Source organism: Aulostomus chinensis, chromosome 20, assembly GCF_037954235.1.
Source record: "Aulostomus chinensis isolate RoL2024-O1b breed Wild chromosome 20, RoL_Achi_v1.0, whole genome shotgun sequence".
NCBI classification, from domain to species: Eukaryota; Metazoa; Chordata; class Actinopteri; order Syngnathiformes; family Aulostomidae; genus Aulostomus; species Aulostomus chinensis.
Window position 1 is genome coordinate 19,356,385 of NC_141339.1, and position 17,191 is coordinate 19,373,575.

The 17,191-nt window shown below is 43.2% G+C and overlaps 1 protein-coding gene across 1 annotated transcript in view; it reads left to right on the top strand.

The window, feature by feature from the left end:
- The first annotated feature begins 1,111 nt into the window (after positions 1–1,111).
- The window catches only part of syndig1l (synapse differentiation inducing 1-like), a 45,014-nt gene continuing 28,934 nt past the window's right edge, over positions 1,112–17,191 (top strand). The window contains exons 1-2 of the mRNA XM_086189761.1: positions 1,112–1,678; positions 9,240–9,880. Of these exons, the coding sequence (XP_086045887.1) occupies positions 9,368–9,880 (513 nt within the window). The 5' untranslated portion in view covers positions 1,112–1,678; positions 9,240–9,367. The remainder of the gene's footprint in view (positions 1,679–9,239; positions 9,881–17,191) is intronic.

Consider the following 17,191-nt stretch of genomic DNA (forward strand, 5'->3'; position numbering starts at 1 on the left):
CTGACTTCCAGCAGCACGGTGTGGCCGCCCCCCCCCCCAAACCCCCGGCGTCGTCACGTTAGACGTCCCTCCGTGACACTGTACCCACTTGCTTTTTTTGTGCCTAGGTTTTATCTTTCCACTGGCATCCCTGCAGTGTCGCTGGTCGCCATAGCGATGCTGCTTTGAAACTGCTGTCATGTTCAAAGTGGCACACAGAGGAACTTGATATCGAAGGGGGGTCATGGTTTGGGGGGTTTTTGTTTGTTTTTTTAGTTTCTCGGTTTGTTTTGACCAAGCAGTCCGGTGACATTTCTGGCGAGTTTTATGCATCACACAAGGATTCTCGCAACATTGTTTTGTTGTTGTTGTTGTTTTTTTAATTGCCTGGCACCTTGTACACATTAGCTTAGCTAGCTTGGAGCACCAACCGGTGATAAATCAAAAATAAGCAAGGATATTTAAAAAGCACAATAAAAAACATCAACAAAAATCAGAATCAAATCGATTCCATATCACACTAAAAGCAACACCTGTTGCTATATGTATATATATATATATATATATATATATATATATATATATATATATATATGTATATATATATATATATGTATATATATATATATGTATATATATATATATATATATATATATATATATATATATATAAACTAATGTTCATTATTGTTAACTTTTTTTTTTTTTGTGTTCAATAGAATAAAGTTCAGTCCTCTAATAAACAAAAGGAGGAATGTCCAAGGACCCCTGACCTGATCCGACTGTGGTCCACTTCTGTGACTCGGACCATTAAGCTCACCACAGATGTCACTGGTCCACTCAAACTAATTGTAATGGCCATTTATAAAAAGGTGCTGAAACCTTTAAAACGATAATCCTTCCCATTTTTTTCCAGCACTCAGTTTAATTACCTCCACTATCAGACTACAACTCTGCAGCTCCGCCATCTGCTTCCTCTCACTTTTTTCACGTTATTTAAAGGTTGTTTGGGAACATATTTCCCCCAGATGCGGGGTTTAGGATGGGCTCCTGCTGCCTGCTGAGGATTTTCTGTGGGTGGGTTGGTGGGTGGGGGGGCACCCACTCTCTCTATGAGAAGATTTAACCTCGTTCACACGTGAAAAACCACGGAGTGAAAGTAAACGCATGCATGCGGGGAGGGTTGAACGCTGCTTTCTCGCTTTGCGCCCGATGGGAAGACTCTTATTATTGGAGTCTCCTCCTCTCTCCAGCCGCGTCTCTCTCCCGCTCTCTCTCTCGCTCCCTCTCTCTCCTTGAACCTCCCTGCTTCATCATCATCATCATCATTTCTCTCTCTCTCCCTCTCTCTTAGATGGTGCTTTAACTTTCCAAAGGCGACAACATTTAACTCGACTTTTTCCCCCTTTTTTTTTTTACGCAAAGCGGTTAATGGGGTGGGGGTGAGACTTACATTTTCACGGAGGAAGGCGATTACGCGACAGTGACAGCGGTGGGGTTTTTATTTTCGCCGAGCGGAGCGGAGACCTGTTCGCCCCCCACCCCACCCCCGAGTGATCGTCTATCTCTGCAAATAAGAAAGTCTTAGAAAAATGTCTGTTCCTCTGGGCGACACCGTCAGCATCCAAGCCACAAGGAAGGGCCAAAAACAAGCGAGTGTTTTTCTGCAAACAATGTCTGGACTGCCAAGAACTCCGAGGTAAGATCCATACGCGTAAAAAAAAAAAAAAAAAAAAAAAAGAAGAAGAAGAAAAACAACAAAAAGAGAGAGAAACAGTCGTTGGGATTATTTCTCCGTCACAATCAGTGCGCGCTTATTGTTTTTTAAAGCTGTAAATGCGATCCCTGTCGTCTTTATTGGAAGCTTAACCATCTGTTCAATATCTGGTTGTGGTGCTACGGTGGTGCGCATGGTCATGTTCCGGTGACAAATACAGATAAAGTGTTGCGTTCCATTGTGACGGAGGAGGTGGAGGATGTTGGTGATAGAGAACTCGCACAGTTTCCACCTGCGACTGCACATTTGCGTGCGTGCGTGCGTGCGTGTGTGTGCGACGACTGGGATATTTTTGTCTTGAAGTCATCAGGTCACTGCTTTGGGCTCTGACATTGTACATTTAGTCTAAAAATGTACGTTTATATGTCAAATAGTGGATTCAATCATGTTTTTTAAGACATGAAATATGTTTAATTGGACTGAGGACACCTGAGGATGGTTCCTTCAATCCAGATTTCTATAATAAAGGTTAATTTTATGTGTTCTTCATGGACAAAAAAAATGAATATTTATTGTTTAACAGTCAAGCTTGAACAGAGGTGAGCTCCTATGAGCTTATACGCCCCCCCCCCCCCCACACACACACATTCTTTCAGTACTATGGAGTATTGAAGGATGCCTCGTCATTCAATACCACCTTACCTGAGGAACAAATATCCAGTTTGTGACTTCTGTTTTTATGTTACAAAACTACCCTGACTCAAAAAAAAAAAATGAATTCAAATGCCACTCATGCTAAAACATAACACTGAAGAGCTGCCACAGATGTATTTATTTCAGTTAAAAAGGTCTAAACATTCACGTTGTGAATCTATTAAGGAGCTGACGATGACAAGTGATGATTTATAACGTGCGTTGTAAATATAATTTTATTCAAACGGAACGGCGTCCCATCTGAAAAAAGTATCATTCGGGATCTGTTGTCAAAGTCAAAGTTTTTGAAGGATATCCAGCTGGACCTGCTACACAGGGATTAGCCTCTTCAACTTTGTTGTGTTGAAATGAGTTTGACCATATGACACTTCTTGTATACCTAATAAAAGCTGTATATCTGGCATGTGCCAGTCTGATACCTGGTGCCAGTACCACCCCGATACAGGCCCAAATCATTGGAACAGATATTGGAAATGCATAGAAATATAATCGGATCGGTCCCATCAGTCCAAATTCCCAAGCAACCACAACAGACTTGAGCACTCTCAGTTGGACCATTTTACATGAATAACTACTTTGAAATCTTCCTTATGTTTAAATATGCTGATATTCTTTATCTTTTACTTCAAAATGTCAGGTATTGGCCCCCAAAATCCAGGATCTGCACAGAGAATAACAAACATGTTCAGAAATGGATGCGGGAGACAAAACAGCATCTATATTCTGGTGTCTTACCGCCAGCTCCTGGAGAGCCTAATCAATAGGCAATGAGGACAAGTTAGCCAAAGCCTGCCTCTTGCACCTCCAGCAGCCGCGTACATGTCTGCCATTGACAGCGCCCTCCCATTGAATTATTCAAACACACATGGCTGCGCTTTCTTATTGGGGATTTACACATCAAGGAACACTTAAAATCATGTGACGGAGGTGCGGAAAACACTATAAGCCAAGTGATAAGGGTGTACTTGAGAGAAGTCCCGACTCCCGTAGAAGGTTTTAACGTTTTATCAGATAAATGTGTAGACAGAGGGAGATGGATTACCTCCTGCTGACACAGGAACGGTTTAATTTCTGGTGGATTATGACATTTTACTGTCTCCTTTGGTGATAATAGTTCATTAAAGGATCAGTCAACACCATGTTCAGCCCATTACTCTTTTTATCCTTTGCTGTTGCCTAATCTGCCCGTGAAGGCTAAGGGTTATTGATAAATGTGTTTCTGGGGGAATTTGCATTTTCCTCAAACAGCTCTCATGCATTATCATGACCTGCGATCATCAATAACTACCTGACGTTACCTTATTATGCGTATTATACACCAGACTCTCCCTGCAGAATGAAATTACAGAGAGATGAATTTGTTGTTGTCGAGACACGGTGAGCAAATACCCACATGTGGTGTCCAGCAGTGAGAAAGTTGGACGGAATGAGTGGCGGACGTGGCGGGGAGATAAGACACATTTGTATTCAGGTGCATCGCGCCGCGCTGGCCTCAGGGCCCCGGCTGATAATTCCTGCTCTTGGCTTCAGGGTCAGGGGTCTGAGGTTGATTGGCAACGGGCTGACACAGGGAAAGAGAGAGTGCTGACTGGAGTCTAATGGGATGGAAGTGCACGGACGCATCAGCGTGGCTGGCATGTTAGCAATGCCACCGTCTCGTTCTTAGCCTCCCGCACCTGGATGCTTACAGGTTGTCCGCTAATCTATTAGCCCTCTTGTCAGACACCTCTGGCTCCGTTACACAGCAGCACTGCAGGCTAGTATGGTGCCATCGCTGTCCTGCTGAATTGTTTTCCTCCGCCTCATTCACTTGCAGCTGCTGCTGCTGTCTACCAACATGCACAGATGCACTCAAGCAGAGAATCACAGAATAAAGTGTGACCTCTCTCTTTCTTTCCCCTTTCCTCTCTTTGCTACTCTCTCGTTCTCTCCCTAACACATCCACCCACTCACACTCATGCAGGTTTACTCACACTCGTACAAACACCCACAAACGAATGTGCGCACTGATAGAACGGTGCTCATTTCTGTGACATCCATCTGGACTGATACCGAGGTGTCCTATATTTGCTCAGCTTTTGTTCACAACTATGCAACAATTGCAGCTGCAACATATTGGAAGTATGATGGCGATAGTTGGGTACTGCACTCTGTATTCCAGCCGAATTTAGTACTAACGAGCTGCCATTAGGAAATAACATCCCATCGATTAAAGCAATGCATCACCCAAAAAAGTGTATTTTCAAATACTCAAAAATAAATGCCTCCAGAAGTTATATTTTTTCCTGTTACGTCACATCTTTGTGGCTCTAGAGTGCTGAAAAATCCAGCCACGTGTATTTAACGTCAAGCTAATGGCGCCACACAGCCACCGACTATAAACAACAGCAAAAAAACAGTGCTGTACAGTAGTAAGTGAAGTTATTCAGTGGATGTAAAGTTTATTTTCCATTCCAGACACTTTAATATGTGTTACAGTCCTGGCAGAATTTGTTTTACTTTTCACAGCCAGTATTAACGACAACTCAGCATTTCTAGTTGCTGGCCTGGCGAAGGCTGGCGAAGCCTCTCTGGTACGAGGGAGGCTCTGATGGCGCTCGTGCTGTCGGATCAAGTATAGTTCAAAACAAAACGGCGGACTGTTTCGCGGCCTTCACACGTAACCGTACGGAATTCTTTGACATACGCCTTTCAGTGCACTTTCGTGAATTGGCGCCACCTCGCTATCCGACTCTCTCTTACGTGTGGCAAGCTCAGGCGGGCGAATGGACGTGATCGCGCCACTATCATGGCTTGGCTATCATGGCTTGGCTATCGATTTCTTTCGCCACTTTTTCACGTCGGGACATTGATGTCTGCTTTTGTTTGTACTTTTGACACTGGCTGGTACAAAAGGAAGGTCTGGCTGTGTGGTTGTGCTCCACTGAACAAGCTGTTTGGCGCCACCACAGACACGGTTCGGGCTAATCCGGGACACTGCAGCTCGAACAAATTGCCCTGCGCGAACGCCAAGCACAAACTTTTAGCCCTTCTTTCCTCTTCAAAATAAAATACAGTGCGCCCAGTGCACTTACTCCCTCCCTCTCTCTCTCTCTCTCTCGCTCTCACACACACAAACACACACACACATAAACTAAAAAACTGTCACCATGCCAATAATAGCCGTGTGTGAGCCTTAATTGCTTCAGTCCGGGTATCTGGATTTTTATATTTTATATTGTTTACGGCTGTGTGTTGAGGACGCTGGTTGTTGCTGTTGTGAAATACTGGTGGATGTTGTGTGCCTGTTGGCTGCTGATGTGTGTATGTGTGTGTGTATGGGGGGGGGGGGTTAGCACCGTGGACGGCAGAGGTTATGGTGAAGAGACATTCTGAAGTGAACGTGCATGTTTATTTTTTCTCCCTCTCTGGAGCTGTCACCCTCTCACTGAGTTTTCCTGGAGAGTGTCGTAATGGGGACTGTTGGCGAGTCCTTTTTTTTGTTTTTTCATGTGATTGTGGTATTTCATGATCCTGATTTTTATGGATTTTTGCATTGTGCTCGCGCCTGTCGACACAAGAAATAACGACTGGTTTGTTTTGTCCCAGTCCACCACTACCTCCAGTAGCTGCCCCAGTACCTCATCTCACAGAGGAAAACTGGCCCAAAACATCTGTCTACAAACTCTCCAGCTCACATGATCCACGTGTCCTTCTGATGCGCGAGTCTTTTTTTTTTTGGAAAACCCTAAATGGGTGCTTTCGTTGAAGAAATTCTTAACCATTGCCCACAGAATCTTTTCCTCAAAGGAAGAATAAAACCCTGTTTTCTGTCAAAAACAATGTATGGTAATCCAGCAGATTTCCTGTGAGGTAGTAATCAGAGTGCAGATTCAGTGTTAATGCAGTAGTGATTTATTGATGTTAAAATGCTGCTTGTGGCCATTTTAACGTAATGGTCTTTTATATGAAAAGTAAATGCTTTCAAAAACTAACAGCTGAAGAGTGCCTTAGTTAAAGGTTGCCTCTGACACCCGGTGAAAAGGAAGCGGTCGACTTTTAAAAAAAGAAACGCTCATCTCTGAAATCACGTCGTTGTTGTTTTGTTTTGTTTTGTTTTTTTTACTTCTCACAGCTAATTTTCAATAACGCAATTTTTTTAGCATCTCCCTGCTGGAGTTTGCGGCTGCTGAAAGAATCTTAAGAAAGGTAGATGCCACCATGGGTCTTGAACCTGGGTCATCTGGTCGGCCTGACCCAGAAAAGCAGCACTAGAATTTTGAATACACAGCACCCGTGGTGGACTCCCTGTACTTTTGTTCATAATCAGTGTATGCACTCTTTATACCCGAGAACTGCATGAGTCCGTGCTCCCTGCGGCTGCATGCGGACCAAAAGGTGCAGTGGTGTGGAACAACAATGTCAGCATTTTTATTTTTTTTTTAAGTTAGAGGAGGTCCAGCAGAGGGGCGCCATGGAAACTTTGTTGGCTCTTCAGAGTTCACTGCTCAGACTTTCTGACCCAGTGTGAACCCGCAAGCCCTCCCAGGTGGGCTCCCTCACTGCCGGTCTAGAATTAGCGTGAAGCCTCTACGCCGCTCACATGCCAGACACAAACACCTTCTAATCCCACTTCTTTAACATCGCTTTTAATTAATTTTCTGGCTTATTTGCTTTATCGCATTTTATTTTCTGCTTGTTAAACTTTTGTTTTGTTTTGTTTGTTTTTAACTCGCTTGCTTTTATTGTTAATTTCATTTGTTCCTTGTGTTTTCTTGAAAGCACTTTGGGCTGGTATGAAATGTGCTGTACAAATGAATTTGGCTTGCCTACTGATTTCCTGGAAGCCTGGGAGTGTGGGACCTCTATTTTATTCATGGGCTAGAAAAGTGTTGCAAACAAAAATCAACTCCGAGAGAAGAGAGGGAAAGAACGATTTAGAGAGACTCAAAAAAGTGCAACGTAGTTAGTAAAGAACACTGAGGTTATTAATATTGCAAATGGGGGGGGGGGGGATTAAAACTCAGCAAACAAAGACTAGGCGCATGAATAAAGGATGATAAATCATTGCAGGTCACTCGATGTCCAGCTTGAAGCAGAAGTTCCTTGAGACCCCGCTGCAGCGCGTTACCCAGTGGGAGAATATTACTCAATATTCAACCCTCAATATTGTTTTCTTGTTTTAAATGATCGAAATCGATCGTCCCTTTGGAACCTGAGAAAGAAAAAAGACCTGGAAAGTAAACTTTAGCTGCAAAATTACAATGTCTCTGTCTCTCAAATCCTGAACAGCTTCCCAAAAAACAAAAAAAACAACATTCAAACTGAAGCGGGTGGAATACAAAGCAGCTCCAAAATGCATCAAACTAACCAGGAAATGGTTGAGGAGACACACGGAAGTCACAAGTCAACCTCAATAAAGGAAATCAAAAGGGTCAATTAAGGATTGGAAGCAGGACGCGGGGTGGAGAGGCCCCGCCAGTGGTGTATGAACAACAACAAATTAAACTTTGATTAACCTTCCTTAATCAAAAAGCCAGTGTTCATATCTAGTCACCAGTGTGCACCATTTGTAATCTTGTTGTCTTCAATTTGAGCATTTTCCCTCCCAGGATACACAATAATGGGCGGAACTCCAAGAATTAATCTGCTTTTGGCATTTCTATTCTAAAAACACATTCATCACATGAAGGTCGCGGGTGACATCTGAGGAACTGAGAACTCTTTGCTGTTGTTTTTGTCGACTGAAAACACGGAGGAGAGGAAGAATTGTTTGATTTGACGTGGCGTGGCGGCGCAGGGATGAGGCCAAAGGTCCTTACTGTTTGTATATCGTCTCTCAATCCTTCTCAGTTTGATTTTGAAAGACTTTTAAAAGTTAAATGTGGATTCAGGTTGAGAGTTCCGGGTCGGATTTTTGAGGACGTGACACAAGAAACAAACATCTACCGTTCCGGAGGAGGACGTGCTTCTTTCAAATCAATAGATTTTCACTTGTTCGTCCATGCTGGAGATGAAGACTGCGGTATTATTAAACGGCAAAACTGAGCTATAACTGTAGCGTATTATTTATAAGTACCAGTTTTACAGACAGAATCTGTAAACTTACAAGAGTCCAAAACTTGTTCGACCAGCAGTAAAAGCAAATTAATACAACATTTGGAAAATAAGGCAAGAAAAAACAAAACAGCCTTAAAGTCCAATACCAAAGGAGAATCACAAGAAAACCCAGGGAATACAATGAAAAGAAAACCCAGGTGAACTACTTCCAGGCGGCTGACGCAGCCAAGAGCCCATTCATAACAACCGTTTCAGCTCACTTTCAGTCGATAGCTTTAGCACCATTCATGACGTCGGTTTCCAACCATTTTCTTTCTTTGTTTTTTGTTTTTTTTTGGATATTCCACAGATTAATTTGCAGAAAATTTGCAGCCGATGTCAAACTAATTCAGGCGTAAATGTCAGGAGTACATTAGATGGGGAAGATTACAAGGTTCTGGTTCTGGAAAGCACGTGTAGGAGGCCTCAGCAGATGTCACCTTGATGCCACCTAATAAGACCTGAGCACTGGAGCGATAGCAATCACACCGAGCTCACAAAACGCGTGCACACACACACACACACACACTCACAGATAGGGAAGGATAATATACTGAGGTAGAACGCGATGCTTTGATGCGTGACTGTTACTATTCTGGGATTTGTATATACGTCTGAAGCCAATAAAAGGTAATTGAATTAGATGGAGCTCCTGACGAGCACAGTGTTGTCAAAGTTGTTGCTGTTACGGTAACGGTGGCTAAACTTTGATCTGATGTTCTTACGACCTCGCCGTTTCTTTCCTCTCCAGATCTGTTTCATGCTGAACGCCATTCCCTTCGTTACTGCGCCAGCCATTAAGGAAACCTATTTGGCCGAACCCTCTCCCGACTCCAGCTAAAAACCACTGAGAAGCTCACCTTTTGACCTTCTACTGCTATGGAGAATCTCAGCGAGCTCCAGAATCCATTGTTGGACAAAAACAGTAAGCACGTGGTTAACGGCTATGGAGGAGACTTCCCCAATAACCAGTACCAGGAAAACATCATTAACTACTTCGCTGGAGGTGGAGGTGGGGGCGAGGGCGGCGGCGGAGGAAAGGCGAGTAACGGCAATGTAGTTAGCGGAGGAGGTTACAACACCAACGGGAAGATGAAATCTCAGCAGCTTTTAGACGCCACCTCGCTTCATCTGGCGGTCGAGGCCTTCTACAGGCCTAATTTCATCCTGTACAAGGAGGACAGCGGCAGCATCAAGGCTAAGGAATACAAAAACGAGTGCTGTGAGACCACTTTCACGGAGAAGAAGGCGAAGGAGGCGTCGAACACAGCAGGGGGGGGAGACACGCCCGGCACGGAGGATCCTCAGGCAAAGCTGCTGGAGGACGGTGAACACATCAAGATCCAAACGGTTTCCTACGAGGTGGAGGAGGAAGAGTATGTGGAGTATGAGGTAAGAGAGAAAATGTGGATAAAAGTGGGAGAAATCTTTGTATGTGACCCGAATGGATTTTTATTTTGGAAAGCTGGCTACAAAAAGCCAATTATGAACCTCCACCACAGAGATGAAGCCACTGGTGTGTGTCTGTTTGTTAGCTTGTTAGCACGATAGCTCAAAAACAAATGGATGGGTTGGAAGATAATGTTTTTTTTTTTCAAGGAACAAGTGAGTTGATCTGGAACGAACTTTATAGCCAGTGGATCCTGAGGCCTGTTCTAGGCCGGTGACAGGAAATAACAACTACATGCCCAAAAATAGAGGTTCCAGTGTTTATTTAAAGAGAACAGACGCCTTTCCTGGCAGCATTTTTTTTTTTTTTATCATTTTCACTTATTTTACAAGAACCCTCCAATATTTTAGGCTTATGATTTCCCTGAAAACTAATACGTATATTTACAATTATATGCCAGTTATATATAGTTGTTGAAATGTTACATATTTCTAATATCACATTCTTTTATTTCATATCTCTGTTCTCTATTTATCTTCCTTCCATGTTTTCTGTCCTATAATTTGAGCACCTGCAACACTCCTTTTGCTCTCATCCGAAACTGTCCTTTTCAGATGAAATGCTAAGAGAAATTCTTTATTTATTTGTTTTGTTTTTGTTGGTTTTTTTTGGTCACACCCACATGGTTTCTTCAATATCAAATTCTCATCAAAAACCTTGAGTTTGTTTGAAATTGTTGAGAGACGAATTCTCCAGCTTAGAGAAACCTTCTAAGTCATATTGTGGAAGACATGTTTGGAAAATCGGGAGCATTATTTTTAATGAATTGTTGTGTATTTGAATTTGAACTGGAGGTATACAGCTCCCAGAGACCTTATGGACGAAGTTCTGACTCAGTGGCCAGGAAGAGCTATTTTTGGCGTTTGGGAAGAAATTGTATGGATTTTAAATCTCCTCGGCAGGGATATGCGCTCTCTGAAGGCTTTCTAGTTGTCCTGTTCAATCAGGCTGATGCATCCATTTAACTCAATCTTGGACACCTGCTGTGAGCCGGAGTTAAATGACAAAAACAGGCAGCACGCTTGTATTCCTGTGGCAGTGCATCATCACACCAAAGGATTGGGCCGGATGCCTGGATCAGCCTGACATTTTACCAACCACAAATCCTGTTAGATCCACTGACCTTGTCCTCAATTCCCCAATGTAGTAAAATTCATCTTTAGATAATAATAAATCACTCATGCCTGCCTAACCCAGGGATATTAGGTGTAGCAGTCCGACAGCATTAGCTACAGTATTTTCTCTCTCGACTGGCACGGCCAATAGCACAGAGTACTCCAGAGGATTTAGGGGATTGGACAGCAGGAGTAGGGTGTTGAGTTTGACCAGTGTCATGCAGGACTGCCACACACTCGCTAGTCCACCAGAATTAACCTGAATTGCTGTGATAAACAAGCTGAAATGCAACGTGACACAGCTAAAGACAGACAGAAAAACAGCAAGAAAGGGAAAAAAAATAGTTAATTAACTGAAACTTCCTTCAGAGAAAGGGAAAACACAGAAAATGGAAAAAGTGATAAACTAGGGTGGATGCTGAAGAGACGGGTAAGACTGGAGGCACCTCTCAGACGTTTAGAGGTGAAGGCATTAGCATTTTGTTCATATTTTTTTTCCCAGACACTCGCAAATGAATAAGCACATAAAGAAAAGCTTCATCAGGCCCCACAGCTTGTTTTTGAGACTATAAAGGGAAAAGATCCACAGTGGGACTCATTACAGAAGGTAGCAGACCACCGGATGTCTCAACCATCCTGCCAACAGTCTGACACGAACCTCGAGGAAGAATTCTCCCACCCAGCTGTTGCTTCCAACATTTAGTAAGACACAACGCCTCTTAGTAGAGTCAGCCAACGATTTAATCCAGGAAGCATTTAATTTTCTTTTTAAGTATTTTTAAATCAAAATCAAGTTACTTCACGACTCTTGTGTTGTATGGCCCGTAAAGCTCTGGGCATCACTCAGCTCATTCTGTTTACTCCGCCGTGTTGGCAGGAAAAGTCAGAGCAAGAATGAATGGCACTCATTTCAAAACTGATTGCAAAACTTGATAAATTAAACATTACTGACCCCAGGGATGCTATTTATGAATTTTGAAACACCAGGAGCTGACAAAGTTCCACACCTGTAGTACCCAGACATCTATGGTTACCTGATCAGCCTCCCCGGAGAGCCTCTGACTGCCTCGAGCACGTTTGATGTCACTAATCCAGTTCCGTCATCTTTCAGAATCCTTTGCCCGTCCTGGCATCTCAGGAAGACAAGAGCTATCCACCAGTGTCAGGTTTTATAAAAGTGTTGAGACATGTTAGCTGCTGGGGGGGGGGAGACTAAGGACTAAGAAGTGCATCAGCAATTGCAAATAAAATTTTAGGGGCACCTTGAGTGGCCCATCAAATATCAAGGAGAGCCAGTGCAGCGCTTGACACGCCCCTGATATTGAGCGCGTGTACGATGGCGGTGAGTCAAGTTTGAGGTTGTTTGTTGCCATTGCAAGTTATTGTCAGAAGAATTTTGTTGTTGTTGTTGTTGCAGGGATTAAACCCATCTTCTTCCTTTTTAAATTATCTCAATCTCAAAGTTTGATAATCCCGTCTGACTCTCATCTGTTTCTATGTTTATATTCAGCCGCCTGTTCGTGCAGTCTTATTGATTTAATAAAGGAATCTTCTGCCTCAGCGAGAAAATAGATATCGCTCCTACAAATTCATTCCTCTTCAATCATGTTGCCAAGTGGTGAATCCATAATTGTCACATAAACGAGCCGGTCATTACAAATGCTTAGTAGTGGATGTTATCTGAAAAGTTTTCACCATCACTTATCTGGATGGGAGAAATACAGTGACAGTAGCAGAAAGCTGGTTATCCATCAGAGCGTTTTATGAGCTCGGCAACTAAAACGTGTCCTTCACAGGCTTATAGAGCAGCAAATCACATAACATGTTACACACTTCCTGCTGGAGGCGTTGTATTTTCAAGACGTCCACCCATCCCGTTCTCATGAAGGTGAAGGTCCCTTCAGGGATTTTGTTAGAGAACTGGGACATTTGCGCTCAAGGACGTAGCGGTTGAGTTTTGGTGGCCAAAGTTCAAGGTCACTTTGACTGCGCGAAACAAAAACAGGACATTGGGATTTCTTCAAATTGGGCAAAAACCTATCCTGGACACGCTGAACGATGGAGTTACCATCCTAACTTTGGTCAAGAATTTGGAGTAGCAGTACAAGAGCATGATTTATTGATTTATGTTCAGATGCTGCAGTATCTTCCCTCATTTTTACTCAAATAAACTCCGCTTGCACTGAGATGTGATCGGTTGCTGCTTCTCTTCTCTTGGCACTCAGGTTGCTTCTGTTCGCTAACTAAGCCTTGTTAAAATCCACTGACCAATCGGAGGCCAAGTGTAGTGCTATCCAATTAAATGAACCCTGCCATCTTGCAGGCATGTTCACTTGGCTTCTTGGAGTGTCGCGTACGGGCGGGTACCCGTGCACTCTCGACCTCCTGGCCTTTATTAAATGTACTTGCCAAGCTGTCTTTACGACTTTTGGCATCAGAGGAGCGTTCATTTATGTGCGTGCTCCTTTCATGTAGTTTTTGGTGGTCAATGTTGCCGACAACAATCTTACACAATTGTGTAATGGCGCGGCTCGATTATTTTATATCCAGAAGGTTCAAGGTGTCAAGGTTGTACTGAGGATAGGGAGTCAATTACACGACTCAGGAGGAAGGCAAAGTTCGCTGTCATAGACGTGTTTGCTTGGAAGGGTTCATTATGCAGCTTGGCGGTAGAAGAAGCAGACGAATCTGATTATGCAGGTCAAAAACAGGGCGAATTCTTAACATCACCAGGACAGGCTAACACAAGGAAATGGCTGGAACGCCTAAAACACAGGTGAGGCACATCAGGGTGAGGCAGACAATCACAGGACACCCGAGACAGGAAGTGGGAGTCTAAAGGGAGACGAGAGATGAACGACTACAAAATAAAACAGGATACGGACCCAAACGTGCAAAACAAAGAACGCTTGACGGACTACCCTGGAGGAGACATGACATGAGGCCATCTGTCTCAGTAATGAATGAAAAAATAATGAGTTCCGCACAGACAAAAACAAAGATATGAGTCTTTAATGCGGTTAATGAATAAATGCATCAATATGATAACAAACCCTGCTGAAGTGCCTATAAACGGTGAGGTCACAGTTTGGCTCTCTAACTGCCATTAACTGAATATTAAATATACAGATTTATGAGGCGTCGTTCCATAGACGGCTCTGGTTTTTGTAGCATTGCCATTTATTTGGTGGATAAAGCGCTGCATAATGCAAACCAGTAACTACTGAAGGTGAGAGCCGTACTGTGGATAACTATACAACCCATTTTCAATCAGAAAAATCCCTTTAAAGCAAAAACAATTTGCCTTCTGAGACCAAAAAAAACTGAGGCAGACTCTCTCTGTGTTAGAACTCTGTGTTGAAAATCAAATTCGGCTCCAGTCTAATCAGGTAAACACTGGAGGTCTCCGTGTGGAACCCCCCCGCAACTCCCTGCCCGTCTGTCTGCTCACAGGTAGAACTTTAACAAAAAAAACAAAAAAAAGCATCGCTATGTTTCAGCCACCGGCTGCCGGCTGTGACCTCCCATTCTTAATCCAGGTATAACAGATCCCAGCAGGGAGGTAAACCTGTGTTTATATTTAATATAGGTGATTAGACGAGTGTGAAATAGTGATGTCATCAGTGTTGTACGGGCTGGAGCAGGTGTGAGAGTCATGGTCTAATTACTTGATACATTTTCAGTTTTCTGTTCAGGTTTAATCATCCAAGTGTGGCCCAAACATTGGAGGCATCTGCTGAATATTTTAAACTAACAAATTTACACCGTCGCTAATTTTGTTTTGAAGAGTCTTCATTGCTCTCTAATACAAAGTAGGCAGTACACGATTGATCCATGTTGTGGAGAACCACCATCATGATACTCACCATCGTTCACCGGGGCTTTCAGCTTTTGTTTAGCCAGTTCACTCAGGAAAAAAAAAAAAGAAAGTAGCTCATCTATGTGATCAGCTTCTGTCTTGTTTTTCATGCCTTTCAGAAAACTTCCTTCGATGCAGGTGTGTCCCGAGTACTTAGGGAGTGTCCATGTAGTTCTTGGGGAAACTTTAATATATCCTTGATCAACTCCCAGTCTCAGGATGGTAAGGTAGCAGAGGAATGCAATCAACTTTATAATTCAGAAAACCACTGAGTGGTTCCTGTCTTGGTGCTTTCTCCACACCTCCACCAAGTTTCATTCAGACTTGGACCAGAAATCAACGTTGTTGTGTAATCCTGCTGAACAGGTGTGGTACTGGAAAAAGGTACCTTGTTTAGGTTCTGTTCCCAGGTGGAGGGAAACACTCGCGCGCTGTAGCTTGGTGTTGATGGCAGGTGGATCCAGATTGATGGACTTGAGAATTTATTGAGCTGCTTATCGATAATCAAACAACTGAGCGTGGGACAGCAAAATAACTAAACTGGTACAAGGAACACGACAGACGGCTGAGACAGCAAATCAAACTAAAATGTAAACTCCAGTCACACAGCATGAAACAGGCGGGAGAGTAAACTGATGGAACTGAAGGAAGGCTGGGAACAGCTGCTGTGGATTAACCAACAAGCCACAGGTGAACCACTCAGAGAAGGCGGGAAAACAGACAAAGACAGGAAGTTACATCAGAAGACGACCGAGGGAAGTGCATTTCAAAATAAAACAGGTAACGAGAACAACAGGTAAACATTACAAAAACCAAAACACAAGAGGATAAAAATCACACTTCAGAACTGTGATAGAAACCAATCAGACACTCCAGACGGGACCGTGAGAGGCGGTCGACCGTTTCAGGCTGGGAACTATTTCAAGTTCAGTCTTGGGTCAAATTAACCTGCAGTACACACAGTGTTTATCAGCTGAGCCTGGAAACCTGGATGAATGAGGAAATTACACATGTACATGCACCGCAAGTAGTCAGAGCAACGCAATCGATATCAATAAACATGGCGGGAGTCAGAGCTTAGAGCCTCAGCTGCTTCACGTGTCACTTTTTGTCTTCTCAGCTACAAATTCAGTCAGTCAGTCTTTGTTCAAGCAGCAAGACTCTTAACATGGTTTGGTCAGCGTTCAACAGACTGGAGCTAAAAATAGTCACCGTCCTCCATGCTGCTTTTACTACAGCGAGCAAAGATCGCACCCGAGCCTGAAGTGCTACATTCGATCACGTCTCTCAAAGGTGATGCACCAGGAACGCAACTCCTCGTTTCCTCACAGCGAGAACAAGACGGATCTTTTGTTTGTTTTTACTTGCAGGATTCTCTAGATCTGGAAGAATCTGGATATTCTGAAGCCCACACCTTCCCTTGAGGATCATATCATTATATAACACGTGCACAAATGAAATGCAGGGTTTGCGCCTTTACTGCGGTACGTGCATGTGGGCTTTTTCTGTCAGACGCTCATTTGGATTAAGCTCCTCCATTGATAATGGAACACAGAGATGATGTGTGGTTGGTTTAATGGCTACGATAAAATATGCGCCTGACAATCTTGATGTGCGTTACACATTCTAAGGCTAGGCGCATATTTTCTTTTCATCTTGCTTCAGGTGGATTGTAATTTTTTTGTATTTTCCCCTGAATTAAAAAAAAAAAGAAAATTGCGCTGGTTCAAGGAATAAGACTCATCATTTCTATTAGTCCGCCATCTGCTACACCATCTCTTGTGCATGAAATTTGCATTTATCAGTGTGTTTCATACTGTCATAATAATACGAACACATGGTAGTTCCTCCCCCTGTGCAGCAATTCAATAAAAATAGCCTCTTCTCAGCTGCTTTTTTTTTTTCCAGCAGAGAGAAGTGCTAAAATAATGATCGGGGGTGTGAAATCAATACAGAGAGATCCGTTTTGGAATAAATGTATTTCTAACTGCCCACCGCCTCACTTCTGCGGCATTTCAGATCATTGCAGGTTTTATTGGAGGAGGTTACCCATTTTCCTCAAAGCTGACGGACATGTACGCTTATGTTTTCATTAAATCTAAAATGTAGTCATGCTTCATAGTTCAGTGCACACACGCCGTTCCCTCTCTGAAGAGGCCGTCGCCCGACGCGGGTGTCATGTATTGAAATCGTTCATAGATATTCTGCTCCTCGTTTAGCAGTAAATGACAAAACGACTGGAATCTTGGATCATTTCAGCGCGAGCGATTCCATCTGAT